Source organism: Chiloscyllium plagiosum, chromosome 13 (assembly GCF_004010195.1).
Source record: "Chiloscyllium plagiosum isolate BGI_BamShark_2017 chromosome 13, ASM401019v2, whole genome shotgun sequence".
In the NCBI taxonomy this organism is placed as follows: domain Eukaryota; kingdom Metazoa; phylum Chordata; class Chondrichthyes; order Orectolobiformes; family Hemiscylliidae; genus Chiloscyllium; species Chiloscyllium plagiosum.
The window spans coordinates 36,396,183-36,424,075 of record NC_057722.1 but is presented as its reverse complement, the minus strand read 5'-3'; the positions used below and the strand labels follow the sequence as shown (position 1 = coordinate 36,424,075).

At 38.1% G+C, this 27,893-nt stretch overlaps 2 protein-coding genes across 4 annotated transcripts in view; one reads left to right on the top strand and one right to left on the bottom strand.

The window, feature by feature from the left end:
* Positions 1-349: 349 nt before the first annotated feature.
* LOC122555925 (THAP domain-containing protein 5-like) lies at positions 350-18,082 on the bottom strand. Its single transcript, XM_043702202.1, has 5 exons — positions 17,911-18,082; positions 17,626-17,798; positions 13,805-13,994; positions 7,825-8,752; positions 350-599 (listed from the first exon to the last, which is right to left on the bottom strand). The coding sequence occupies exons 2-5, from the start codon at positions 17,694-17,696 to the stop codon at positions 541-543; spliced, it is 1,248 nt and encodes a 415-aa protein (XP_043558137.1). The 5' UTR covers positions 17,697-17,798; positions 17,911-18,082; the 3' UTR covers positions 350-540.
* The window catches only part of LOC122555926 (neutral cholesterol ester hydrolase 1-like), a 25,831-nt gene continuing 15,759 nt past the window's right edge, over positions 17,822-27,893 (top strand). Inside the window, exon 1 of one of the 3 annotated variants that reach the window (XM_043702204.1) lies at positions 17,822-17,901. In XM_043702204.1, coding sequence (XP_043558139.1) covers positions 17,854-17,901 — 48 coding nt within the window. In that variant the 5' untranslated portion in view covers positions 17,822-17,853. Of the gene's footprint in view, positions 17,902-18,145; positions 18,396-27,893 lie in introns of those variants that run through there. The other 2 variants (XM_043702205.1, XM_043702203.1) reach the window with 2 other exon arrangements.

Sequence of the window (27,893 nt, the reverse complement as noted above, 5' to 3'; positions counted from 1 at the left end):
AATCGTCCTCTCCTTTGTGCCTACAAGCACAACATATATGAGCATCCCAGAATCATTACAGACTGTAGACACCCAAACTCACCTGTATTCTTAAGTTTTCCCAATTACAACACAAGGATGTACAGCACCTGCAATTTACCCTGGTCAACATGATATTAAGTACTTCGCTGATCTGTACCTGCATTACTCAGTGCTCAAAGTCTGACAGATCACATCTCTACTTATTTAACTAATACATTCATTTCTTTGTGTCAATGAGAAGCCATGAACAGCACTGATTGGCATTATGATATGTAATGTACAATGTTCTAAATATGAACAAAATAATTCTATTAAATATTGGAACAATTAATAGGTTTTATTATTTTGCTCAGCGTTTATGCTGAAACCCAGAAACAATCCGTAAAAGTTTCAAATTTTCATTCATAGTATATCAGTTCTTCCTTTGCATCTCTTTTGTCAATGAAGTACAGAATTTCACTTGTCTTTTCAGTCACATGGCCACTGACTGACTGTTCCTACAGACGCAAGTCCTTCACTTCAGTAGCATTGCTGTGTTTGGTCCAATTCTTCTTTTTCATTTTCATTTTCATCATGCTCTAAGTGTACAAAAAAGTATATATGTTAGGTACTTGCCAAATACATTTACCAGGAGAATAATTATGTTTTGCAATTGTTTTAGCTATTTTCCCAAAACCCATTTTTTGCAAAAAGTTCAATTATTTAAGACAAGTTTAAAAATTGCTGAAACAATAAGTAGCTGCTAATAATAATAAATTTCTCATTTATCGAAATAAAAAAAGTGCGCTATATTAAAGTTTTATTTTTCTTTTAGTGTGTATGAAAAATAGAGTTTAGAGACTAGAAGAGATGCTATTTAAAGCAGAGAAAACTGCTTTAGTGGAGACTGAGATAAGAAATGCTGGATGCCACGGTACAAGGCAACACAGTTCTGTAGGAGTGCTATTTTATGGTGTTACACAATAGTCTGGATTAAATCAAGAAAATGATTTGGATGTGAGCATAAGAGGTACAGTTAGTAAGTTTGCAGATGACACCAAAATTGGAGGTGTAGTGAACAGCGAAGAGGGTTACCTCAGATTACAACAGGATCTGGACCAGATGGGCCAATGGGCTGAGAAGTGGCAGATGGAATTTAATTCATATAAATGCGAGGTGCTGTATTTTGGGATAGCAAATCTTAGCAGGACTTATACACTTAATGATTAGGTCCTAGGGAGTGTTACTGAACAAAGAGACCTTGGAGTGCAGGTTCATAGCTCCTTGAAAGTGGAGTTGCAGGTAGATAGGATAGTGAAGAAGGCGTTTGGTATGCTTTCCTTTATTGATCAGAGTATTGGGTACAGGAGTTGGGAGGTCATGTTGCGGCTGTACAGGACATTGGTTAGGCCACTGTTGCAATATTGCATGCCATTCTGGTCTCCTTCCTATCGGAAAGATGTTGTGAAACTTGAAAGGGTTCAGAAAAGATTTACAAGGATGTTGCCAGGGTTGGAGGATTTGAGCTACAGGGAGAGGCTGAACAGGCTGGGGCTGTTTTCCCTGGAGCTTCGGAGGCTGAGGGTGAGAGGGGAAAGATATAAAAGAGACATAAGGGGCAACTTTTTCATGCAGAGGGTGGTACATGTATGGAATGAGCTGCCAGAGGATGTGGTGGAGGCTGGTACAATTGCAACATTTAAGAGGCATTTGGATGAGTATATGAATAGGAAGGGTTTGGAAGGATATGGGCCGGGTGCTGGCAGGTGGGACTAGATTGGGTAGGGATATCTGGTCCGCATGGACCGAAGGGTCTGTTTCCATGCTGTACATCTCTATGACTCTATGCGATTGTGATTACAACTGATGTACAGCATAAATCATTAATGATTTATATCTTCCCTCATCACAAATATGGTTGAAGGATTGAAGAAGCTGACATGCAGAAAATACCTATCTATGCTAAGCTAACCTACGAGTGAGAGAGAGGGAAATGTTCATAACCTCCTGTAGTTTCTTTTTACATAGACCACTTAGTGACTGGGCCATTGTCTGTTAGAGGGAATTTCTAGCAGACTCAAATGGTAACGTGAGTACCATTATCCTAGAAGCGTCCAATTTCACGGAGCTGCAGTTTCTTCAACCTAATTTAGTTTATGGAATTAGTTGCAACAACACCACTGGCTAGTTTTTTAAAACACACATCAGTTTACACAAGAATGTTGACAATCTCTGTCTACCACACGACCACCTCTCCTAACTCCTCTGTGTAGTCTGATTTTTTGTTTCTTTTACTGTAAAGTCCTTCTAAACCACAATCTCCTTCAACCTCTGGACTCTGGTCTCAATTTTTTCAGTGGTCCACCAAATAGAGGGCATGCCTTTAGCTAATTAGGCCTCAGCTCTGGAATTCCCTTCTTAAATATCTCAATCTCTCATTCTTTATTTACAATGCTGCTTAAACCTACCTCATGAAGGTTGGGTCAGACAATCTGTTAACTCCTTATGGATCTTGGTGTCAAATTTAGTTGTATTGCATTCCCATAAAGCTCCTAAAGATGTTTCACTATGTTAAATGCCAATTGTTGTTTTTGTATGCAATATTTTAGGCTGGTACCTCATTCGGACCACATTGTAAGAATTTACTTTTTGTCCAATTAATGTACATGTTTTGTGATTGTTTATGGGTCAAAAGATAACTTAGGTTTTAAGAGTAACTGAAAAAGCTGAAGAAACATAGGAAGTTGATTTTTGTAGCTCGTAAATAAATTTGAAAAGCACATTTTCTGCCCTTTGTTTTCTCCATTCTTTAAAATAATCTAGATTGTTAATGCCATGTTTTACATATTGCATTGGGACTATTTTTAAATCTAAAAAGCACTACAATAATGGGTGCACAATGTTCTGGATGAGATCTGACTAATGTTTTAACTCAATTTATGTTGCAAAGGCAAGTTTAAAAAAAATTGAGATGTGACAGGGACATGTTTAAGAGAAATGAGGAGTACACTCTATTAGAGTGCATACCTCCACAGTTCTGTGTTGGCTTCAGTGTATAGCTCTTCAGGTTTCTCCTACCTGGAAGATGCTTTGTACCTACAAAACTGAAACATCTTTATTAGAAGCTTCCATCTCATGGAGGATGCTTCAGGATAATCCAACAAGGTGTCTGAAAACATGGCAGATATTTCAACACCTATCATCAATTCTACCACAGCAACTGAGACAATTCACAACATTCTAAATAAAACAATAGTAGTCAGAGATGAAATAACCAAGAGATCATAGAGTGAAGCTTTGTGGGTGGAGCTAAGAAATAAGATGGGGATGGTGACGATATTGGGGTTGTACTATATGCCCACAGTCAATATGCAGGGAGACTGGGGAGACTTGCAGGAGCAATTGATTTGTCATAGTTGGGGATTTTAATTTTCCTAACATAGATTGGGACAGCCATAGCATTAAGGGCTTTGATAGGGTGGAATTTGTTAAGTGTTCAGGAAAGTTTGCTCAAGCAGTAGATAAAGGGTCCTACTCAGGAAGGGGCAAAACTTTACTTACTCCTGGGAAATAGGGCAGGACAAGTGACTGAAGTGACAGTGGGTGAGCACTTTGGGACCAGTAACCATAGTTATATTAGTTTTAAAGTACTTATAGAGAGGGATAAAACTGCTTCACAGGTTCAAGTTCTAAATTGGGGCAAGGCGAATTTTGATGAAATTTGACAGGAGCTTGCAGGGGTTGTTTGGAATTGTTTGTTTACTGACAAAGGGACCTCTGGCAAGTGGGAGGCCTTTAAAAAAGTGTGATAGCTAGAATTTAAGGTTTATATGTTCCTGTGAGGGTGAAGGGCAAGGTTGGCAGAAGTTGGTATCCTTGGATGACAAGAGATATTGAGGCTTTGACCAGAAAATAGGATGCATGGCGCAGGTACAGGCAACTGGGATCAAAACAATCCCAGGGAGGTATACAGAGGATACAAGAGTTTACTGAAGAAGGAAATCAAGAGGGTGAAAATGGGGCACAAAATAGCCTTTGCAGAGAAGATGAGGGTGAATCCAAAGAGATTGTTTAAGCATATTAAAGGAAAAAGAATATCTAAAGAGAGAATAGGACCCCTCCAGGACCAAAGTGGACACCTATATGTGGAACTGCAGAAACTGGGCAAGGTGCTCAATTAATATTTCTCCTGTGTTTACCGTGGAGAAAGACGAGATGACTTGGGAACTTGGGAAAGTTAGTGGTGATGGTGTTGGACATATTAAAATGTATGAAGGTGGATAAATATCCTGGTACTGACCAGATATATCCAAGAACCCTATAAGAGACTGGAGAAAAAATTGTGGAGGCTCTGGCTGATGTATTTGTATCATTGTTTGCCAGAAGTGAAGTCCTGGAAGACTGGAGGGTAGCGATTGTTGTGCCCTTATTCAGGAAGGGCTGCAAAGAAAAGCCTGGAACTATAGGCCAGTAAATTTAACATCTATGGTAGGTAAGTTACTGGAGAATATTCAGAGGGATAAGATACACATTCATTTGGAAGGACAGTGTTTAATTAAGAGTAGACAGCATGGCTTTGTTCTTGGGAGATTATGCCTCACAAATCTGTTGGGAGAAAGTGAGGACTGCAGGTGCTAGAGATCAGAGTCAAACCGAGATGCTGGAAAAGCACAGCAGGTCAGGCAGCATGCGAGGAGCAGAAGAAATTTGTTAGACTTCTTTGATGAAGTGACCAAGAAGGTTTATGAGGGCAGGGCAGTTGATGTAGTCTATGTGGATTTCAGTAAGGCCTTTGATAACTTTCTGCATGGTAGGCTGCTGTGGAAGATTAGACGGCATGTAATCTGGGGGAACTGGCAAATTGGATGCAAAATTGGCTTGTTGGTAGGAAGAGGAGGGTAATAGTGAAAGAATGCTTGTCAGACTGGAGGCCTGTGACCAGTGCTGTGCCTCAGGGAGTGGCACTGGGACCACTGTTATTTGTTATCTATATCACTGATTTGGATGAGAATGTTCAAGGCATGAATAATAAATTTGCAGAAGACAAAAATAGGCAGTATTGTGGACAGTGAGGAAGGTTATCAGCAATTGCAGCAGAACCTTGATTAGCTGGAGAAGTGGGCTGAGAAATGGCAAATGGAGTTTAATATAGATAAGTGTGACGTGTGGCATTTTGGAAAGTCAAATCAAGGTAGGAATTTCATGGTGAATGGTTGGGACCTAAGGAGCGTAGTGGAACAGAGTGGTTTTGGAGTTCAGGTGCATGGTTCTCTGAAAGTGGAGTCACAAGTAGACAGGGCAGTGAAGGAGGCTTTTGCCACACTGGCCTTCCTCAATCAGGACATCGAATATAGAAGTTGTGATGTTATGTTACAGTTGTACAGGACGTTGGTGAGGCCACACTTGGAGTATTGTGTTCAGTTTTGATCACCTTGCTAAAGGAAAGATGTTATTAAACTGGAAAGTGTGCATAAGGGATTTACAAGGATGTTGCCAAGACTGTAGAGACTAAGTTATTGGGAGAGGTCGGACAAACGAGGACTTTTTTCTTTTGAGTGTAGGAGACTGAGCGGGGGAGTCTTACAGAAGTAAGAAAGATCATGAGAGGCATGGATAAGGTGAATGCTCTCAGTCTTTTTTCCAGAATTGGGTAATCGAGGACTAGATGGCATCAGTTGAAGGTCAGAGGGGAAAAAATAAATGGGAATCTGAAGGGCAAGATTTTATTTTTTATTTCGCTGAATGTTAGGAGATCCTTTTAAAAAAGAGAGGACAGGATCTTCATAAAAAATATATCAATTCTTTCTTCAATAATACTGTATGCACCAAGTGTCACTGAAATCTCTTTTCAGTTTTGGAGACAGCTTTTCAGGCAGAGACGAGTGTGGAAACATTATATCTGCTAACTTTCAGTGGTGGATGTGATTGCCAGAAGAGACTGTCTAAAACATATGCTGGTAAATCATTTATTATGTTGAAGGATTTGCAAAGCAGGGCACAAATTAAAAACAAGGAAGTTGGGCAAAGCATTAGAAGGTAGTAGGGAGGACCACTGAAGTAAATAACCCTTTGCATTCTCCTTAACTCTATTTGCCAAAGCGCTCTCCTGTCCCGTTTTTGCCCTGCTGATTTCCCTCTTATGTATACTCTTGCCTGTATACTCTTGTTAGAATTCACTCAGTCTCTGCTGTCAATACCTGACATATGCTTCCTTACCTTAACCAAAACCTCAGTCTCTCCAGTCATCCAGATTTCCTACACCTATTCATCTTTCCTTTCACCCTAATAGGAATACACTCTTTCCAGACCCTTCTCATTTTTGAAGGCTTCCCATTTTCCAGGTGTCCTTTTACCTGCAAACATCTGCCCTCAATCAGCTTTTGAACATTCTTTCCTAGTACCATCAAAATTGGCCTTCCTCCAATTTAGAGCTCCAGCTTTTAGATCCAGTCTATTCTTTTCAATCACTATTTTAAAACTAATAGAATTATGGTCGCTGGCTCAAAGTGCTCCCCCACTGACACCTCAGTCACCTGCCCTGCCTTATTTCCCAAGAGTAGGTCAAGGTTTTGCACCTTGTCTAGTTGGTACATTCACATACTGATTGTTTAGAAACAAAAAGGCTGTCAGAAAATTATCAAGACAAATGTCGTGAATTTTTACTGTCGTAAATCAGCCTGAGCCAGTAGCTGTAGAATTGTTTCCAGCTTACTAATAACTTGGTGATACTTCCTGATGTGGTATTCTTAGACTTAGAATTTTGCTGGTGTGTAAAATTCTTCCCCGAAAACTAAAATTTAGAATTTTATAGAATAACAGTGACAGCATATTCATTCTTAAAATACAAAATATAATCTTGTCAGGTTCAGAAATGCCCCAGGGATCCAACAGATTCAACTTAATATCAACAGACCAACCACCTGCTTTGTCCATGTACCAAAAGCATTATATAAAACCAGGTTATACTGTCCACTACAGTAAAATTATTTAATGTACATTCGAGCCCTAGTTTCACAGACCATAAAATGTACAAGCAAGTTGGCCATTCAGCTTACTGAGTCAGCTCTACCATTCAATAAATACATGGATGAACTGATAACCCTCAACTGTATTTCCTGCCTTTTCCCCTCCAAAACCCTGGAGTTCCTCCCTGAATTAAAAATCAGTCTCTCTCAGACTTGAATATATTTATTGACTAAACCTCTACACCATCTGCAGTAAAGAATTCTATAAATATTTTCCCCTCTCAGATGAGAAATACCTTTTCACCTCTAACTTAAATGGGTGATGTATTATTCAGACATGATGGCCTCTGGTTCTAGACTCTTGGAAAATAACCATTTGCTTCTAGCCTGTTAAGTTCCCTCAAGAATCTTATTTTTTTCAGTAAGGTCACTTCTCATTCTTCTGAACTCCAGCAAATACGGTTCTAACCTACACAATCTCTACTCAGAAGAGATTGCATATCCTGGAACAGACTACTGAACTTCTTCTGCCCATGCCTATATATCTCTGCTTAGATAGAGGTCCAAAACTGTTCAGTGTTTCAGGTGTGGTCTGACATTTACATAATATATTTAGAATCATTTTGCAGCAACCATCATTGCAGTATAAAGCCATGTCAAGTCTAACTTCAACGGATACCTGAAAGATTTAACAATATTAAATGACCACAACTATTCAGTGAAGACTAAAATTTCACCCGTTCATGCTATTCAAATGTGCACTAAACATAACTTTTAATTTCTGCAACTGCCCACATACATAAATAGCTTGCCTCCATTTATTACTATACATTAGTGCTCTACAGATTCCAAATCTTACTTTCTCTCAGCTGGCTGATAATTTTTGTCAGATTGTCAATTTTCTGCTCTTTTCTTTTCAGTTTTTGTTGGAGTACTCTGAACTTTTGCCGATGCTCTTCATTCTTCTTTCTCTCCCACGCAAGCTTCTTTCCTAGAGTTCTCCTGATGATATCAGGGCAAGGACTCATAAAATAACTGTGATCTTGGGGAAATGTCATTCCTGGCAAATCCTGATCATTACGAGATGAAAGCAGTTTTCCTCCTGCAGAGGAGTATTGCAGTTCTTCAGAACCCAAAACTGGAGCTGATAAATGAGTTTGTGTTTCTGGAATAAGCACTTCTGCAGATATCCAAGTAGTTTCTTCCGATATAGTTACTTGGTCAGATGTTAGTTCTGCAGATGTTGTAAATAAACAGGGCACAACATTAGCCGGCACTGTAGGAACATCTACTGAACTCACAAGCACAGTAGATGTATCCGATAGTACTTCAGGTGCAGATAATACATTGGCTGTCCAATGGAGGGTATCTGAACTCAGAGCTGCAGCTGAATCTTGAGATTGATTCTCTGAATGAATAGTTACTAACTCACTTGAAACCGATTCCATCTTTGCTTCTGTTGTGTACGTTTGAGTTTGTGCACTGCAATTAAAAAACATGGGGACTTCTGAAGACTCTACTTCAGGTTTTAGAGGAACTTCCAACACTTGAGAAAATTCTGCTAAATTCAGGACTGCTGCAGCTGCTAGTTGAGCTAGCTTCCCTGTGTTGAGAGTCTCTGTGGCTAATGTAGGCTGTAAATCTGTGATGTTGGTTGGCTCAGTTGGCTCGCAGAGTGCATCAGATACTGAATTAGCTTGTGATTCCAAATGGGGCTTCTGTATCTCCGAAATTCTCTTATGTCCACCAGAAACTTTTGCCTTATGTGATCTTTGAGAGCTTGTCGTCTGCAAAACAGATAAAATTAATGATTGGAGCAAAAGGTTCACCAATTTAATTTCTTAAATAAGGGTACTGACTTATAATAAACTGTGCCTACAGTCCCTACAGATTTGAAGAATGAGAGGTGATCACGTTTAAACATACGTACATAAACTTCTTACAAAGATTGATAGGGTTGATGCAAGAAGGATATTTTCTTTGTGGCATCTACAGCCAGTGGGTACACAGTCTCAAAATAAGGGGAAAGTAATTCAGACTGAAATGAAGAGGAATCTATTCAGGAAGTGGTCAATTTTAACCCAAAGGACTGTGGAGGTTCAGTTTTTCTGTATGTTTAAGACTGATACCGATAGATTCTGACATATTAAAATCACCAGGGAATACATAGGATAATGTAAGAAAATGGTATTCAAGTATAAGATCAGCTATGCTCACTGAATGGGAGTAGACATGAAAGACTGAAGGAAATTGGAGGTGTAGTGGACAGCGAAGAGGGTTAGCCTCAGATTACAACAGGATCTTGACCAGATGGGCCAATGGGCTGAGAAGTGGCATATGGAGTTTAATTCAGATAAATGCGAGGGAAAACAAATCTTAGCAGGACTTATACACTTAATGGTAAGGCCCTCGGGAGTTTTGTTGAACAAAGAGATCTTGGAGTGCAGGTTCATAGCTCCTTGAAAGTGGAGTTGCAGGTAGATAGGATAGTGAAGGCGTCGTTTGGTATGCTTTCCTTTATTGATCAGAGTATTGAGTACAGGAGTTGGGAAGTCATGTTGCGGCTGTACAGGACATTGGTTAAGCCACTGTTGGAATGTTGCATGCCATTCTGGTCTCCTTCCCATCGGAAAGATATTGTGAAACTTGAAAGGGTTCAGAAAAGATTTCAAGGATGTTGCCAGGGTTGGAGTATTTGAGCTATAGAGAGGGTGAACAGGCTGGAGTTGTTTTCCCTGGAGCATCGGAGGCTGAGGGGTGACCTTATAGAGGTTTACAAAATTATGAGGAGCATGGATAGGATAAATAGACAAAGTCTTTTCCCTGGGGTCGGGGAGTCCAGAGCTAGAGGGCATAGGTTTAGGGTGAGAGGGGAGATATAAAAGAGACCAAAGGGGCAATTTTTTTTACACAATCGCAACATTTAAAAGGCACTTGGATGGGTATATGAATAGAAAGGATTTGGAGGGACATGGGCCGGCTGCTGGCAGGTGGGACTAGATTGGGTTGGGATCTCTGGTCGGCATGGATGGGTTAGACCGAAGGGTCTGTTTCCGTGCTGTACATCTCTATGACTCTCTTACCTACATCTATTTCTAATGTTCTATTCCACTATATTTATAAAACAAAATGCATTTTTACCTGGATCTTGGTATCCTGGATTCACTCAATTTACCTAGTGCTAGAATAAACTTCATGGGCCATTCAAGATGGATACTCTTAGACTAAATCAAGCCAATACCATTCTACCATCACCCCACACCTCAAACCCCCCCCAAATCCTCGATACCCCCTCCAAAACATTCTCTCCCTAACTCCTTACCACTGCCCTTTGTCACAAATTAAATCCTAAGGTAGGTAATATGTAGAGAGATCTCAGATATCTGTAAGAATAATAGTATTGTAATACTAGGAGATTTTAATTTTATAATATTGACTGGGAATGCCAGTGTTAAAAAAAATTTAACATGTAAATTTTTGACTCTCGAGTCAAACTTAACCTTCTCTTGGGGAAAAAGATAGGGCAGGTGACTTAAGTGTTAGTAGGAGAACACTTTAGGAATAGAGATCATAATTTCACTAGTTTTAAAATAAAATTAATAGTCACACAACACTACGTCATAAGCTTGTACTTCCATTTAAACCAGTTGGGCTATGACCTGGTGTTGTGTGATTTTTAACTTTGTCCACCCCAATCCAACACTGGCACCTCCAACTCAGTTTTAAAATAGATACAGAAAGGGATAAGACTTCCATAAAAGTTAAAAGTTGTTGACTGGAGTAAGATGTTTAGTCAAGAATAAAAGAGAGAATCATGCATCAGATAATGACAACTGCGATCAAATGAATCTCTTCAAGAGTATAAAAAGAAGTGTTGAGGCATTCGTAAAAGGGAAACCAGGAGGACAAAAAAATAGGGAATATGAGATAGTCTTAGCAGATAAGGTTGAGGATAATCCAGAGAATTCACGTACATAAAGAGCAGAAGGGTAACTAAAGACAGTAGGGCCCCTTAAAGATCAACGAGGTAATTTTTGTGTTGAATGTCAGGAGATGGAGAGATATTAAATAAATACTCTGTGTAGGTTTTTACTGTGGAGTAAGAAATGGAGGTTAGATAACTCAGGGAAATAAATAGATAATTTGAAAAGAGTTCACATTACAGAAGTAGTGCTGGAGATCTTAGAAAACAAAAGATAGATAAATCTCCAGAACCTGATCAAATGTATCCCAGGATGTCGTGGAAAGTTAGGGAGGAAATTGCCAGGGCTCTGAACATAAGTATTTGTATCATCCATAACCATGGGTAAGGTATCAGAGGACTGCAGGGTGAGAAACATTGTACATTTAAGTTAGGCTGCAAGGAGAAGCCTGGAAACTATGGACCCGAGAGTCTGACATCAGTGGTGGCTAAGTTGTTGGCGATTCTGATAGGATTTATATGCATTTAGAGAGGCAAGGACTGGCTAGGGATAGTCAACATGGTTTTGTGTGAGGGAAATAGTGTCTCGCAAACTTGATTGAATTTCTTTGAATAAGTAACCAATTGATAGACGTTGTTTACTTGGACTTTAGTAAAGCCTTTTGTTATGAAGGTATAGGTGTACTGTACCTTTAAGAGAGAGAGGAAGCTGGCAAGGACTGAAAGCAGAGTGTGCTGAACCATTTAAAAATGTAATATTTGGTTGACTCAACAGCTGGCGCTGTGTTGCCATGGTACAAAAACAAATTCAAAATCTGGCATGTTTGAATTGTGCCCCAGATACCAAAATTCAATCGAATTTGAATTTAATGTTTTCATGACATCGAACCAATGAAATTATCCAATGTTTGGGGCTAGAAGACCAGACACTTTGAACAGTTGGGGGTAGAACTGCCGAGAACAGCAAAGCAAGCACCAAGACTGCCAGCAGAATAGCTCTCTGAAAGGTACCCGTCCATAAGAAATTTGTGCAGAAGACCAAAGCCAACCTAGAGAAAGCTACAGAGAAAGTTTGACATCTGAAGATGACAACTTGGTTTGAAATTGATTTGCTGTAAACCTAAGAGGGAATTTATCGGACCAGTATTGTAGAGTGGGAGGTAAAACATAGGTTTAAGAGAAAGGAGTTGCAAATAGCTGTGGTTTTAAATGCTCGCTGTTAGATTTCAAGGTTCATTTTTACTTTAATTAGTGAAATCTGGGATAGTTCTTTGCTTTGAAATTTAACAGATTTTATGGCTCGAGGTGAGCTGCTGTGTGTCGGGATTAAATTAGCAGAGGGGTTTAACCCATGTCATAACATTTTGATAAGGTTCCACATGGTAAACTAATTAGTAAAGTAGATCACATGGGATCCAGGGTGAGCTTGCCAATTGGATACAAAATTGGCTTTACAGTTGAAGGTAGAGGGTGGTGGTAGAGGAGGGTTGTTTTTCAGACTGGAGGCCTGTGATCAGCAGTGTCCCACAGGGATTGGTACTGGGTCCACTTTTGTTTGTCATTTAAATTATTTGAAAGAGAATTTAGAAGGCATGGTTAGTAAGTTTGGTGGCATAGTTGACAGTGAAGAATATTTAAGATTATAAAGAGATCTTGATCAATTGCCTTAAGTGTGGTAGATGGAGTTTAATTTGGATAAACGCAAGGTATTGCATTTTGGTAAAATAACAGGGCAAGATTAATACAATTAACGGAAGGGCCCAGGGTAGTATTGTAGAACAGAGACACCTAGGGGTTCAGGTACATAATTCTTTGAAAGTTGTGTCACAGATAGACAGGATGGTTAAGGCAGCATTTAGCACACTTGCCTTCACTGTTCAGAGTACTTGAGTATAAGAGTTGGGAGTTATGTTGAATTTGTACAGGACCTTGCTGAGACAGCTTCTGCAGTACTGTGCGCAGTTCTCGTTGCACTGTTATAGGAGTGATATTAAGCTGGAGAGGGTTCAGGACAGATTTACCAGGATGTTGTCAGGAATAGAGGGTTTGAGTTACAAGAATAGATTGGATAGGCTGGGCTTCTTTTCATTGGAGTGTAGGAGGATGAGGGTGACCTTATAGAAGTTCATAAAATCATGAGGGACAAAGTGAATAGCAAGAGTCTTTTCCCTGGGGTGACAGAGTTTCAAACCAGGGGTCATACTGAAGGCAAGAGGAGAAAGATTTATAAAACGACATGAGGGATGTTTCTTTTTTTTTTAAAAAAAAGGGAGTGTTAGCATGTGGAATGAAGTACCAGAGGAAGGGGTGGGTGTAGGTACAGTTACAACATTTAGAAGACATTTGGATGAGTACATAAATAGGAAAGGTTTGGAGGAATATGATCCAAAAGCAGGTCGGTGGGAACATGGTCGGCCTGGACTGGTTGGATCAAACGATCTGTTGCGATGTGGTATGACTCTACTGCACTTGTGAAAACAAAAACATTCGTCAAAAGATCTCCTTGGTGATACCCTTAATTTCACTGGTCAGTAAAAGCATAACAATTCAAAATTTCCACACAACATACAGCTTACAATTCTTCTCAAAGTGTGACGGTTAACATTAGTGTACCAGTTCAAAATCATAGAAATTGTACTTTTAAAAGGACACTTTATGAGTCAGTCAGTCAGTCAGTCAGTCAGTCTTTATTAATACACTGAGACCTCAATAGCTACTTAAAAGATAAAATTTTCTAAAGCAATCAAGATTTGGATTATTTGATATGTAATGGGAAGGGCTCATTAATTCATTATAAAAAGACAGACTCCTGACAAGGCATATTTGTGAAAACCTGTGATTGTCTAGTGCAGATATTTGATTTCCATCAATAATTTACTGAAATAAATGACACTCACAATAATGGTTGAAACTCTACCTTGTTTGTCGGCAGTGGAAATATTGTTGGAACGGAATAGAATCTTAAATGTCGTCTATCATTCCTTTCCTCAAAACAATCTTTTGTGAAGTGATCACTACAGAGAGTTGCTCTTGGTGATGGCATCCAGTTTTCCCGTGCTACAGCTTTTAACCATTTTGCCATGAGCTCAGGTCTCGAAAAAGGAAATCTACAATCAACAGAATCCAAAACAAAGTAAAAGTATGGATTCAACACAACTTACTGTAACTGCAAACGTCTTAAATAGCATTTCAAAGTTTATAATTTTAGATGCTTTGTCAGTCAATACCCCTGCCCCACAATTCTAGGCATAACAGACGATTTGCAACTGCTCTAAGTATCTTAAAAAATTATTTGACAATTCAATTTTAGTCAGTTAAATAATGTAGAATGTTGGGTTTTAACATAAAGCAGATGAATAGTCACGCCAACTCTTTCGCTGTGAAAATAAACAGATACTCAACAATAGGTTACAAAGCTAAAACAATACATGAATAGGCAAGAAAATACACATTAATAGGAACGTCAAGCAGACCAATATCCAGATGGTGAATTAGGCAGCAAAAGATTTACCAAAGTTTAACAAAGCTTTTTTCGTAAACTGGTTATCTTCGCATAAACATCATTTTTCACCTTTCCTTGCCTGCAATCTAGCCCAAGTTGGGAAGGACTCAGCTCTTAGATATTCTATTCTACTGTTGTCCTCCAGCACTCCATTGCTAACTGCAAGTTCTTATCTGATCGGAGTCATGCTCAGCTGAACTTGTATTTTTACAAAACTTTCTCAGGTTTATGAAATGAACCAACTCCCACTGTAGAGTGTCACTGAATAAGTTCATCAACTCAACAGTCCAGGAAATAATGTCACCGTCTCACAGCATGACAAGGCCCAGCTCAATGACGTCACTCAACCAAACTCATTATTGAATTTCAGAATGACAAGTCATAAAATCAAAGCCAACCAGGAGCACATAGATGATAGGCCAGTCAATATATTGATATGCCTGAAACATCTTTAGCTGGCACCATCATCTCCATTATTATGCCACCAGTCCCAAACCATTGTCCTGAACCAGAAGCCACAATTTTTCATATTTCCATTGCTACCTAGAAGTATTTATTACCAATCAAGTATACAGTGCGCTCAATACATTAACTATATAATTACTGAGAAATTTCAGTGCAATCCTGCATCAGCTTCATGATGATGTAATTGCAAATGTGTTATGGGAAGTCTGAAACAGATGAATTCCAAATCCAGACCAGTAATAAGTATGGCTGTGTGATAGCCCTCATACTATTTACAATCAACATTCCCTCTAAATTTCTTTCTTGCTGCACTAGGCATCTGAGGTCCATGCACAGCTGCAATTTTTGGAACTGAACCTTAATGTCACAATACTGCACTGATGCCAATCGCCATGTACAGAATCTTGGAGCAGCTGCCTTCCAGAAATATTCAGGAGCCAATGTTCTAGTTAGATGAAGGAATTGAAGGAAATATGTATTACTACAGAACTGTGCTACAGAAAATTCTAAGGTTAATGGGTGACAAATCTGATAACCTATATCCCCTAGAGGAAGTAACCTTGGAAATATTGGATGCATTGGCAGTCATCTGAAATTCTATAGACTCCAGAGCAGTTACTACAAATTAGAGGGGTGGCAAATGTGACCCTACTGTTTAGAAAGGGAGGAAAAGAAAAAGCAGAATTCCAGATCAATTAGCCTAACATCAGTAGTGAGGAAAATGCTAGAAGCTATTACAAAAAGGCATGATAACATAACAGTTTGAAAGCATTAACAGAGTTGGACAAAGTTAGCATGGTTTTATGAAACACAAATCAAGCTGAAAAATTGACTGGAGTTATGGTAATGCAACTGGAATAGATAAGAGAGAACAAATGAATGTGCCGGATTTGGATTTTCACAAGTCTTTTAATAAGGTCTGACCTAAGAAATAAGTGAACAAAATTAAAAGACATAGGATTGATTGTAATATATTGGAATGGATTAAGAACTGGTTGACAGATACAAACAGAGAGCAGGAATAAGTGAGGCTTTTTCTAGACGACAGTCAAGTTTAAGTGGAGTAGCGCAGGGACAAGTGCTTAATATACTGCTATTCACAATATGTACAAATGACTCAGATGAGACAGCCAATTGCAACATTTCCAAATTTGGAAAACTAGGCAGGATTGAGACTGTCATGAGGATGTAAGAGGCCTCACGGCAAATTAGGCAAGCTGTGATGGCAAACACATGGCAGATGCAACGTGTGACAAAGTGGAGTTAAATGCTTTGGTGTGAAAAACAGATAAGCTGAGTATTATTGAAATGATGATATAGTACAAAATGTGCATGGGCGGGTGGTGCACCAGTCAATGAAAGCAGACAGTAGCAAGTATTAATGAGGGAAATGGTACGCTGCTGACCTTCATTACAAGAGGATTTGAGTTCAGGAGTTGGATATTTTACTGCAGTTGTACAGGAACCTGGTGAGACCACACAATATTGCATGCAGTTTTGGTCTCCTTATCTAAGAAAGGATATACTTGCCACAGAGTGAGTTCAACATCGACTTACTAGGGTGACACTAGGGTAGCAGGGCTGTCCTATGGGGAGAGATGAGTTCAACTGGGCCTGTATTCACTTAAGTTTAGGAAGATAAGAAGGGATCTGATTGAAAAGTGCAATATCTTAACAGGACTGGAAAGCAGGAATATAGTATTGAGATACAGTATCAGTCATGATCATACTGAATGGTGGAACAGATTCAAAGGACTGAAGGGCCTACTCCTGCTACTAGTTTCTATCTAATAATGAGGGAGAGCAATAAAGGAAAACAAGTGTTACACTCAAGATCTCACTGCTCATATGCTGAAAGTTCTTCGGATTGGAAATAATTTCAGTCACACAAAGACCCGTCATGCAGTAGAAACTCCCAACACTGAACAGACAACATTCTCAAGTCAATGGACAGGCAATAACCCCGTACTTCACCTCAAGAAGTTTATTATGTTATCAGGCTATTGCTGACGCAAAGGAAATAATTCAGTGCAGACTTAAAGTTTTCTTACGATTGACTTTGCCGGAATATATTGTTGCACCCTTCCCTCCAGCATAAAATTGCACCTGCCTGATATAAACTCGACGCTATTTGGTGAAGTCAGTAGCAATGCATGTTCACAAAACAAGGCCAACTAATGCCAATGGCTCAAAAGTAAACAGAAATGTGATTGATGTAATTCTTAATTCTGGGAAGGGCATTTTCTTAAACTCCTTTCAAGCTAACTTTCTTCGCTCGAGCTAGTTTAGAAAGTAAATTTAATAAACAATATCACGAATCGGGATGCGATTGAAGCTGTGGGCCAATACAGACATATGCAACAGATTGTACCATCCGCCTACGGAGTAAGGGGGCGTAAAACAGTCACAGAATAATAGAACACACAAAAAAGGGCCTTCCAAATGTCAGGTTTACCCCCACCCCCCAGTAAAATGCTTTAGGAATATTCTAAATAATTTTACTGTAGATTTTTTAATCGCAAATAATAACGAATGAAATGAAATGCAGAAACATACAAAGCAGCGAGAAATGACAGCTTTCAAGAGGACCCAAAAATTGACAAGCTTTATCATTGCCCAGAGGTTAATTCTAAAATCGCCTCCAAGCTTACATCAACGTAACTTAGTAGCCACGTTAAAAAAACCTTGTAAATTTTCACGCAAGAAGATTAAAGTTACAATTATAATGCAAGTAACATTAAAAAGAAAAGATGACCTCCTAGCTACACTACCTGTGGAAAGTTATACCGCTCCCTTTCTTGAAGCGGTTTTTGCAGTCCAGTGCACTACAGGAGACTGGCATTTTCTAGCTGCGGCCGCCAGCATCCACCACCCGTCTGCCTGTCAGAAAGATGGCGGTTGCCCTCTGTGACGTCAATTGGAACCCGGCCCCAGGATTCGAATTCTGGAGAAAACATACACAACGTTCACATTCTATAATGTAATCTCCATTCCTAGCAATGTTTTATTTCAAATATCATCGCCTTCAGACATGCTACAAAAATAACGTCAGTCACCCATTGCTTTACAGCTCCGAACTAGAGGCCTGTAAGATTACGGTGCATTTAATTAGTCGACGGTAACTCAGTATCCACAATTAACACCAATTCCTAATAATATCAATCTTTTAGCTCGCTGGCTGTATTTTCTTTTTTGCTTCGCTCTTCTTGTCGAACTTTGTCATTGTGCAAAGTTCCTACCCAATAAAACTACAATTCCCACCATCCCGTAGCCAATATGTAGATTAACAAAGCCACAGCGAGCTGATTGGTCTGTGTCTGGCTGGGTTAAGTAGTAGCAGTGGAGGAAATATGTGTCTGTGCTTCTGCGATCATTTCCAGTTTTTGACCCGCATTTTGTCATGATGCGGGCAACAGTTTCGGTAATGGTGATCGTTACCGGCCTGATAGGTTATTATGTGTACGTCCCAATTCCCAACACGGTTTCTGAACCCTGGAAACTGATGCTCTTAGATGCGACGTTCAGAGGAGTACAGGATATGGTAATGCTGTAATTACTCTTTCTTGATGCTGCTTTTCTAAATAGTTATAGCATATTTACAATTGACTGCTGTTCGTTTTCGAGACTGAAGTGAAGTAATATACGTAGAGCGTTTGCGTGTTCGCAGTTTCAAAGTATCACAGATTTACAAATTTCAGAATTGTCCATTCACTTGTCAGCTAGTCGCTTGTGACAGCGTTATTCGTGTATATCACTTCCAGTAAATCTTTCATGTTACATTCCTCTCAAGTAAAAACATTTTCCAAAACAAATAAAATCACAGCTGAAGAAAAAGTTCCACGTTGATTGTCCTACAAATAATGATGTAGATGAAATAAGGAGTGGCAAGCGGTAGTTACTGAACCACTGTGAGGTTCGAAAATAATTGAAGTACGCATCACCCCCATCAATATCCCTGAAAAAAAATCAAGTTTTGGCCGCACCTGCTGCGTATCTCTACTTTTTGTTTACAATTTTGATAAAATTTTAAAAGCATAGGAGTTAGTTCTGATAAAATACAACATTTTGTTATTAGAATGCCCGAAGCACTTGCACCCAATAAAGTACTCACTTTCGCCCAATAACTATCAGCAGAGAAAAAGTTAATTTGCACAAAGTAATATCCTTCAGAAAATTAGAGAATTGTCTGCTTAATGTTAATGGGGGATATAAATATTGTTTAGAACTTAATTTTGATAGCCTACTGGGCTCTTTCTCCAAATGTTTGGTTGGTGTGAAGGTGCTAATGACACACAAATGTCAGCCTTTGGGTTCAGTATGCACTTTCGAGTTTTACTTGATTCACCTTCTTAGCAAAGGATAAACGGTGGTTTTAACCAACCTGTTGTCCTCTTTTAGCAGTTACTTTGACTATTTCTAAATTTGTGTTATTCTCTTTCTTATTACTCAGCAAAGGTTGTCAATGATTAGAAAGCAATAATGTGATTTAAAACATACAAAATATAGATATAAGCTAGGTCTTTCTTGAAGTTAGACAACTCTGTTTTTGCGAGGCTACAAATAAGCCAATCAACCATAAATTTAAAATGGAGCTTTGTTCCTTGTTCTGAGGAAGGGTCACGCAACTCAAAACATTAACTCTGATTTCTGACCACAGATGCTGCCAGACCTTCTGAGCTTTTCCAGCAATTTCTATTTTTGTCTGTGATTTACAGCATTCTTTTGTTTTTTTATCAGATCTAATCTATTAAAGATCATTTTTAAGGAAATATTCTACTAGGGCCATGCCAGTTGCAACTCAGTTGGAAGCACTCTTGGCTCTGATACAGAAGGTTGTGCGCCTAGCTCACTCTCACCTGTGCAACCACACAGAGGAAAAAAAAGTCAGAGATTCAATGCCTTTAAATGAATAGGCAGGACACAAAAAAAACCAGGTTGTTAAAACTCCACTTCAGGACTTGAATACAAAATTTTAGGTTGACACTCCAGTTCAGTACTGACAGAGTGCTGCAAAATCAGAGGTGGTATCTTTCATATGGAATGTAAAGCAGGTGCAATCTGCTCACTCAAATGGATGTAAAGTGATCCTATAGCAGTACTTCAAAGAAGAGTAGCGAAGTTATCTCCAGTACCTGGCCAAAATCTATCCCTCAATTAACATCATAAAAACAGGTTATCTGGTCATTGTTCACATTTCTATTTGTAGAAGTTTGCTGTGCACATATTTACTGCCCTATTTCCTATATTACAACTGTGACAATTTACAAATGTTTGGCTGTAGAGGACTTGATCGCCTGAGGTTGTGAAGGAAAATATATAAATGCTCTTTTTTTTAGGAAATGGAATTTATTGTATGGGTAATAAATTTGTATCTTGTATTGCTATATTAATTGATTCAATAGGAAGCAAGATTTAGTACACTGCTTTTGAATATTTGATAATTTTTAAAAAGTTAGTAAAATTTGAATTTATATCAAGATAGTGGCATGAGGGTGGAGGAGGAGGATTGTTTTTCAGACTTGAGGCCTGTAACCAATAATGTTCCACAGGGATTGGTAATGGGTCCACTTTTGTTTGTCATTTATATAAATGATTTAGATAAAATTTTAGAAGATGTTGTAAGTTTGTGGATGATACCAAGCTTCATGATATAATTGACAATGAGGAAGGTTATCTAAGATTACAAAGAAATATTGATCAATTGGGGCAATGGGCTGTGGAGTGGCAGACAGAGTTTAATCGGGTGATTAAGAAGGTATTTAGCTCACACCTTCATTGCTCAGACCTTTTGAATATAGTAGCTGGCATGTCATATTGGTGAGGCCTCTTCTGGGGTACTATATACAGTTCTGGTCACTCTGCTATAGGAAGGATATTATTAAATTGAAGAGTTTTCCAAAAAGATGATGCTGGGAATGAAGGATTGAGTTATAAAGATAAGCTGTAACTTTTTTTCCACTGGAGAGTAGGAGGTTGAGGGGTTGACTTTTTTTTTAATAGAAACTTATAAAATCATGAGGAGCATAGATAAGGTGAACAGCCAGGTCGTTTCCCTAGGGTGGGGGAGCTCAAAACTAGGGGCATATTTTTAAGTTGAAAGAAGAAAGATTTAAAAGGGACATGAGGAGCAACCTTTTTACACTGAACATGATTTGTATGTGGATTGAACTACCAGAGGAAGTGGTGTATGCAGGTAAAGTTAGAATATTTTTAAAAGATATTTGGATAAGTAATGAATAGGAAAAATTTACAGGGTAATAGGTCAAATGCAGGCAAGTGGAACTAGTTTGCTTTAGGAACTGGGTTGGCATGGACTAGTTGGACCAAAAAGACTTTTTCCAAGCTGTATGATTCTGTGATATTATTTGCTAGTACATTCTTAACCAAACAGTGAAGCTTGGCATACTCCAGATTAGTTCAAGCAACCAAATCTATGTCTGCTTGTCTCTCTCTGGCAGGCCTGAGGGATCGAGAATGACTTTCTTTCATTCTATTGTTATGGGTCCTAAGGTGACTGAGTAGTCTATTCCTAGATATACAAACCCTGCCATGGTTGGGGGAGGTGGTCTTTGCTGAAGCCAGGGATTGCAAAGCTCATGTTTTTGAACGCTAGTATACTGTTTGTACTTCCATCTTGGTCTATTGGAGATAATTGAAACAGTTGACACATTTGCAGATGTTTGTTCTACAATTTGAGTGGCCTTGGGCCAGATATTCCCAAGAGTTGGTAGGCGTATTAAAGCTCCTGGGAAGAAATTTGATGACATGCATGAAGCATTTCTTCTGCACTGCCCCAACCACATGTAATGTCGAAACTTACACTAAAAGCCTTGTTTTGGAAGTATTGTTTCCAGCATCCTGAGAACTTAGCTCAGCCAATGCAGCTGATTTAATTGTAATTAGTGCTCTGATTCTGGAAATGTTGACCTGAAAGAGGACACTGTTATTAGAGTGCCTATCCTACCAGTGGGTGAGTGGATTTGCAGATGTACTTTTATTTATTCATGAAATATGAGTGTCTCTCCCTAATTGCCCAGAGGGCAGTTAAGAGACAGACACATTGCTGTGCGTCACATATAGACTAGACCAGATAATGACAGCGGTTTCCTTTCCTAAAGGCCATGAGTGAACCAGATGGATTTTTCCTCCAACAATCGATGATCCTGATTTTTATTGAATTCAAATTCCACCGTTTGTCATGGCAGGATGAACCCTGGTCCCCAGAACATTAGGCCATTGCCTCCCCTTGCTTTTCTACAGTATCTTATTCTGGAAAATCAGTTCAAGCTGAAAATTGCACAGCAACAGCTTTTTGTAGTATATGTTCAAACTATCACCTTTGACATTCTTGCAGAATTATTTTTAATGGAACCACGAGTGATTATAGGAAATAGGGACTTTAGTTATGAGGATAGATTGAAGATGTTGGGACTGTTCCCTTTGGAGAAACGAAGGATCAAAAAAGGAGATTTGATAGAGGTTTTCAAAAACGTGAGCGGGCTGGATCAAGTAGAGAGTGAAAAGCTGGTCCCATTCATAAAAGAACAAGAGAGCATTGATTTAAAGTGATGTACAAATGAAGCAAGAGTGTTGTAAGAAAACATTTTCACACAGCGAGTAATTAGGATATGGAATGCACTGCCTGAGAATGTGATAGGTTTAATTGAAGCATTCAAGATGGCATCGCATGGTTATTTGGTGGAAATATGTGAAGGTGTATGGGGTAAAAGGCACAAGATTGGCACTAGTTAATGAAGCCAGCGCAGACACAATGGGCTAAATGGCAACCACCTGCCCTGTAACAATTCTGTGGTTCTATGGTCATGTCCACAATGTCACCACTTGCCATGGAAGTGAAGCACTGTTCCCTCTTGGTTAGCAGTTACTAATCCTGGCGAAGGTTGCAGTGCAATTGGTGCTTACTTTTCAATTAGATATTGTGAAAAGGTCAGGGAGAGAGTTCACTAGAGACTGGCAGAAAATTAGACCTTAATTAAACTCAATAGCAATTCTTAGTAATGTTTGGAATTCTCGCAAGTTACAGATCTATAATTGACAATACACTCTAGAAATGGTCATGTTGTGTGTAGTTTTAACATAGTGTTATGGACTTCTGTCACCCACTGTTGTGTGAACACTTATTAATAAAACTTAACAGAAAAGCATTGCACAGTTACTTTAACAATCAAAATGCTTTTATCACACAATCCAGCAAAGGAAAAATTAAAAATGCAAAACAAAGATTTCAATTGCACTTAGTCAAACAATAAAGCATCTTGAATGCTGTGAGCACTTCACAGAAGAAATGACTGCATCAATTCTAGCTGACATGTTAATGCATAAAAGGATTTGTATGAATTGTTTAACACACAGTCAAGTAGTTTATTGATCGTTGCTAAACATTGTTACAACCTAGCTTGACTTTGCTGCATTTTAATTCACTTGAAGAGTAGGGACCAGAATGTTGGATGGCATTGCATTCTGTTCCTGTGATTGTAGATACTTCGCGCAGTGCCATCTTTCAGATTGGTTGCTGCTTGCCATCACTTCTGAATGATGTTGGTTTCCTCTTTACATATGCACACATGCATTTTGTATCATGTAATGGTGGGTACTTACACAATTCACAGCCCTTTTTAAAATTATAATTTTGTTACTTGGGAAGATTTTAATGACCAACAATTCACCCATCAATCATGCATTCAACTTCTTTTAAATAATCTATATCTGGAAACTTTATAGAATGAGTTTATTCCCTCTGTTCCATAGCTTAAAAGTCCTCCCTTTGCTAGAAAACTATGGAGATTTTAAAGAGCTGAACTGGGGAATGTTTGAGAAAGCGTAGTGCCATTATTTTATCTTTAACCTTAAAATTGTGTTGCAGCAGGCTTACCTGTTTCATGCATTTCAGTCTCGATATTATCTTGTTTTTTTCCTATTGTATATTTTATTTATTTTGTTTTCTGCCTTAAGTCAGCATATGAAAGAAGTTGAAGTAGAACTTGGTTGCCTAAGGGAATACAAGTCAGTTGGTCTGTCAGTAACAATAAGATGAAGTGAGCAATCATAAATATATAATGAGAAGTTGAGTGGAAATCCTTGAGAAAAAGAGAGACCAAGATTGGAGAGAGGAAGCTCAGGGGAAAGAAAAAGCAGTCAGTAGATACGTTTATTGAAAGGAATTAAACTGTTTATTGAATATTTGAACAAGTTTTAGGTGATGGAAATATTGGAGGTAAAAGTAAATTGAAAGATCTGAATGAGGAAATGAGGGATATGGACAAGCATTGGAAAATTTCAATAATAAAGTTTTTGATCGTGATCTCCCATATAATTTCACAGCTGATGCTATCCAATTACCATCACAAAATTCCTTGAAAGAATGTGTTCAAAAGTAGAGATGAAAAGGTGATTCAATTTAATGTCTTTCATAGTGTCTAGGACAAAGTTGATGAGGTCTAGACGGAGCTGATGAATTTCAGTAAAGAATGAACATCAATCAAAATCAGAAGTCTAATGAGAGAAAAACAAATAGGTGAATGGAACAGGAAACAGTGGACCTGATGATGTTAAAAATAAATCAGGAAATTTATACCCAGTTTTTATTTGCATCCAGGAACCTTGGATGTATTATCAGCCATTTTTAAATACCTTTCCAACCAATTGCTTTGGATGTGTTTAGACTTTTCCCATTACAGAAGAAAATTCCAGGGAGAACTTCTGCATGAATAGCTATTCCACTCCTAGTAAATTGCAACCTTTTTGTCTGAGACACATTTTGCATCTATTAAATATTGAGAATGACTAGTGTATTTAATTCTTGTTCCTACCATCATCTGAGAAAATAATATCTATTCTAATAACAGAGATAGCAAACACAGTGTAGAATAATAGTATGGAAAATTGAATGTTCTTTGAGACTTCTTTCAAAATCAGATTTTTACATACTGAAAGCAAGCTATTGTGTTAGAAACTATATTTATTTAGGAAAATTGCATCCAACTAATATTAAATTGGAACTGTGAGTTAAAAATGCTGAAATCTCAAATTGTTTTCAGTGAGTGAATTTCATTGGCATTTTTATCTTTTTGTTTACTTGGAATGTGAGTGTGATTGGGAAGGTCAGCATTTGTTGCCATCCCTAATTGCTCTTGAGAAGTTGATGAGCTGCACCTTGTATACTAGATGAGCTCCCACAGATGTTCAAGTACAGCCACAACACCATTAGAAAGTGTTCCAGGATATTGACCCATCAAAAAGTGAAGAAATAGACATAGATCTATTATAACTCTGGTAGAGTCCAGTAATTATTTTTTCCAAAACAGGTTTGTTTGTTTTCTGGAAAACCAGATATTTCTGTTTTAATACTATTTGGATTACTTATGGGATTGTGAGAAAAGAAATGTATTTGAAGTTTTGTGGACACACCTGGAGTACTGCCTTTAAAAGAGATAATTGAAAGTTCACTATGACTTATTTTACAAAGTCCAGTACCTCCTTTTCTGTCATACGGACACTTTGTTCACTATTTATATCCCTAAGTTCTCTAGCTTTCATGCCCTTCTCCACAGTAAATACTAACATGAAATACTTGTTTAGTATCTTATGCATCCACACACTGATTACCTTGTTAATCTGTAAAGGGCCTCTAATTACTCTTTTGCCCTTAATCTATTTGGAGAATTTGTTTGGATTCCTCTTAGCCCTATTTGTCAAAACTATCTCATGTTCCCTTTTTGCCCTCCTGTTTTCCCTCTTAAGTATACACCCTAATAAGATTCTGCAGAAATACTTCAATAGGTGACCAGTTTGCATCGGCAGTTTTCCTTACAAATGTAGACAATCTGAATTTACTGAGCAATAATTCGTACAAACTTGATGAGGAAGTATGGTTTTGTAGTCAGGAGGTGGTCACAAATAAAGATGTTTAACATAGCTAACCAGTCACGGCATATAATTATTATCTAACATGTGACTCAAAAAAGCACCAGCAGCAGAAGGTTGATTCGTATTCTGGCTGAGATACGACTCTGGCCTGCCATGAGTAAAATCATGACATAAACCATGGTTTGAGATCCTCGAATAATTGAGAGCACTACCTTGCGATAAAAAATTGTATTCAACTAAAACCAAACTGGTAAATATTTTAAATAGAATATTCCGGAAACACTCAGCAATTCTTTCAACAAACATTGAGGGAACAGACTAAGTACTTTTGAATTTAGATCTTTCAAGAGAACTTCAGTTTGTTCTCTTCTGGTGTATTACCTGACCTGCTAACTGTTTCCAGCTGCTTTGTGCTTCATTTTCCCAGCAACCGAAATATTTGTTCATGTAGGTATTTTACATTGGGTTTGTTTAGCTTTTTCTTTTACTATTCTATTCTATTTTCACTTAAAATCTAATTTATGAGTACCCTTCCAATTGTTGCATATCTTTTCTGAAAGTTTTTATTGAATTCATTTGGAATTTATTTTCCCTTCTTTATTAGGCCTATCTCTATCACTAATTTTGGAGAATAATACATTAAATATAACATGATATTTTTGGTAAATTACAAGGTGAGAATATTGTGAAGATCCTTTTATACAAATTTAGTGAGGAGTCCAGTCTTAGTGTTTGGACTATATGAATCATAGCACATATGTTGACTGGCAAAGGTATGCTTGTGGCAGACAGCTGTGAGGAATCCACTTGCAGATTTTTCAACTAGCTCATTGAGGTGAGAGAGCACGTATTCTGATCCATCTCAAACGTTATATGAACAGACAACTTAATGTAATTGAGTCAAGGTGGTTCATTTATATTTTCAAGAAACAACATTGATTAATACTCAGCCATATTCTCTGCAAATATAAGGAATATGTCCAAATGTCGTGTTGTTTTGATTTACCTGGGGAACCTTCAGTTCCTTGTTGCTTTCTCCATGCCTTATCAGAGTTTAAACATCCTTTTCAGCGTGGTGTAAATTTTTGTGATTGTTTGTTTGAAATTTTGTCATTCTTGTATTAGTCCCGATGAGTGCTAAATGAAAAGTCTTTGCAACAGGTTTCCCTTTCTATCAAAGTTCAAATGAATGTTCTGTTGCCCAATTCCTATTTGTAATCATTCATTACAGGAAAACTGTATTGTGGGATTCACTTATACTCCTGTACAGTAACTATTTCTGCTTGATCTAGGTGTATTGTTAGTCATTGGATAGGAAGAACACTGGATTTTGATGAGGATGTTATTCTGCCTGTTTTGTTTTCTTTTTACTGGACTTTTGCATTCTAGGTAAGAGGAGTGATGATTCAGTGACACCAAATATCTCCTCCATCACCAAGATTGCCTGATGTTTGTGCATGAAAGAAGGAATTTCAGGGCTTATAATTTATGACCGTTTTCTTGAATGAAACTTAAAGCTTGTTTGAACTACAAATAAATTATTCATGTACCAAATTTGATAAGCATGTTTATTAGGATTACTAGGCAATGTGATAAAGTGTCCAATAAATAAGCTTTCAATTTACAGCTTTACTATAATAATTATTTACCAATTAACTATTAACTGAAGAATTTAGTTCCAATAAGTCATTTGCTTTAATAGAAAATGTCTGCACACAAATGTGACTGAAATTGTTGAGAAACCACTGCTGTTTCTGAATGAGATTTTGTAGTTTTCATCTGCTGGGGAAAATATATTTCCATTAGAATTATGACTGGGATGGATGTGAAGTTAAATCTTTATTTTATTGTTATACACTTCAAATTTTATTTTTTATTTTTGTTTTGAAAATTGAAAGAGAACAGTTGGCTGACCTTTCATCTGCATCCTTGCATAATCTTGTCAACCAGCTTCTCAATTTTGAGGTTACACATAACGTCACAGTTTGAACTTTCCTCTACATTCAGCAGTATTCAGCTGACTCCTGCACTTTATGGCAATTAAGCAGTTGTAAGGGGACTGAATATCTTAGAGTATTTGTTCACGTGTTGAGGAAGGAAACATTTGGAATTGGTCATACATTTAACGCTTTTGTAGTATAATGTTACTTAA

What these genes read in the sequence shown, in the direction of transcription:
- LOC122555925 (XM_043702202.1), bottom strand. Translation starts at nt 17,696, where the DNA reads ATGCCAGTCTCCTGTAGTGCACTGGACTGCAAAAACCGCTTCAAGAAA. An exon ending in AGCGGTATAACTTTCCACAG is followed by an intron (nt 13,995 to 17,625) that starts GTAGTGTAGCTA and finishes TGTTGATTGTAG; the next exon opens with ATTTCCTTTTTCGAGACCTG. An exon ending in TTCCACTGCCGACAAACAAG is followed by an intron (nt 8,753 to 13,804) that starts GTAGAGTTTCAA and finishes TCTGTTTTGCAG; the next exon opens with ACGACAAGCTCTCAAAGATC.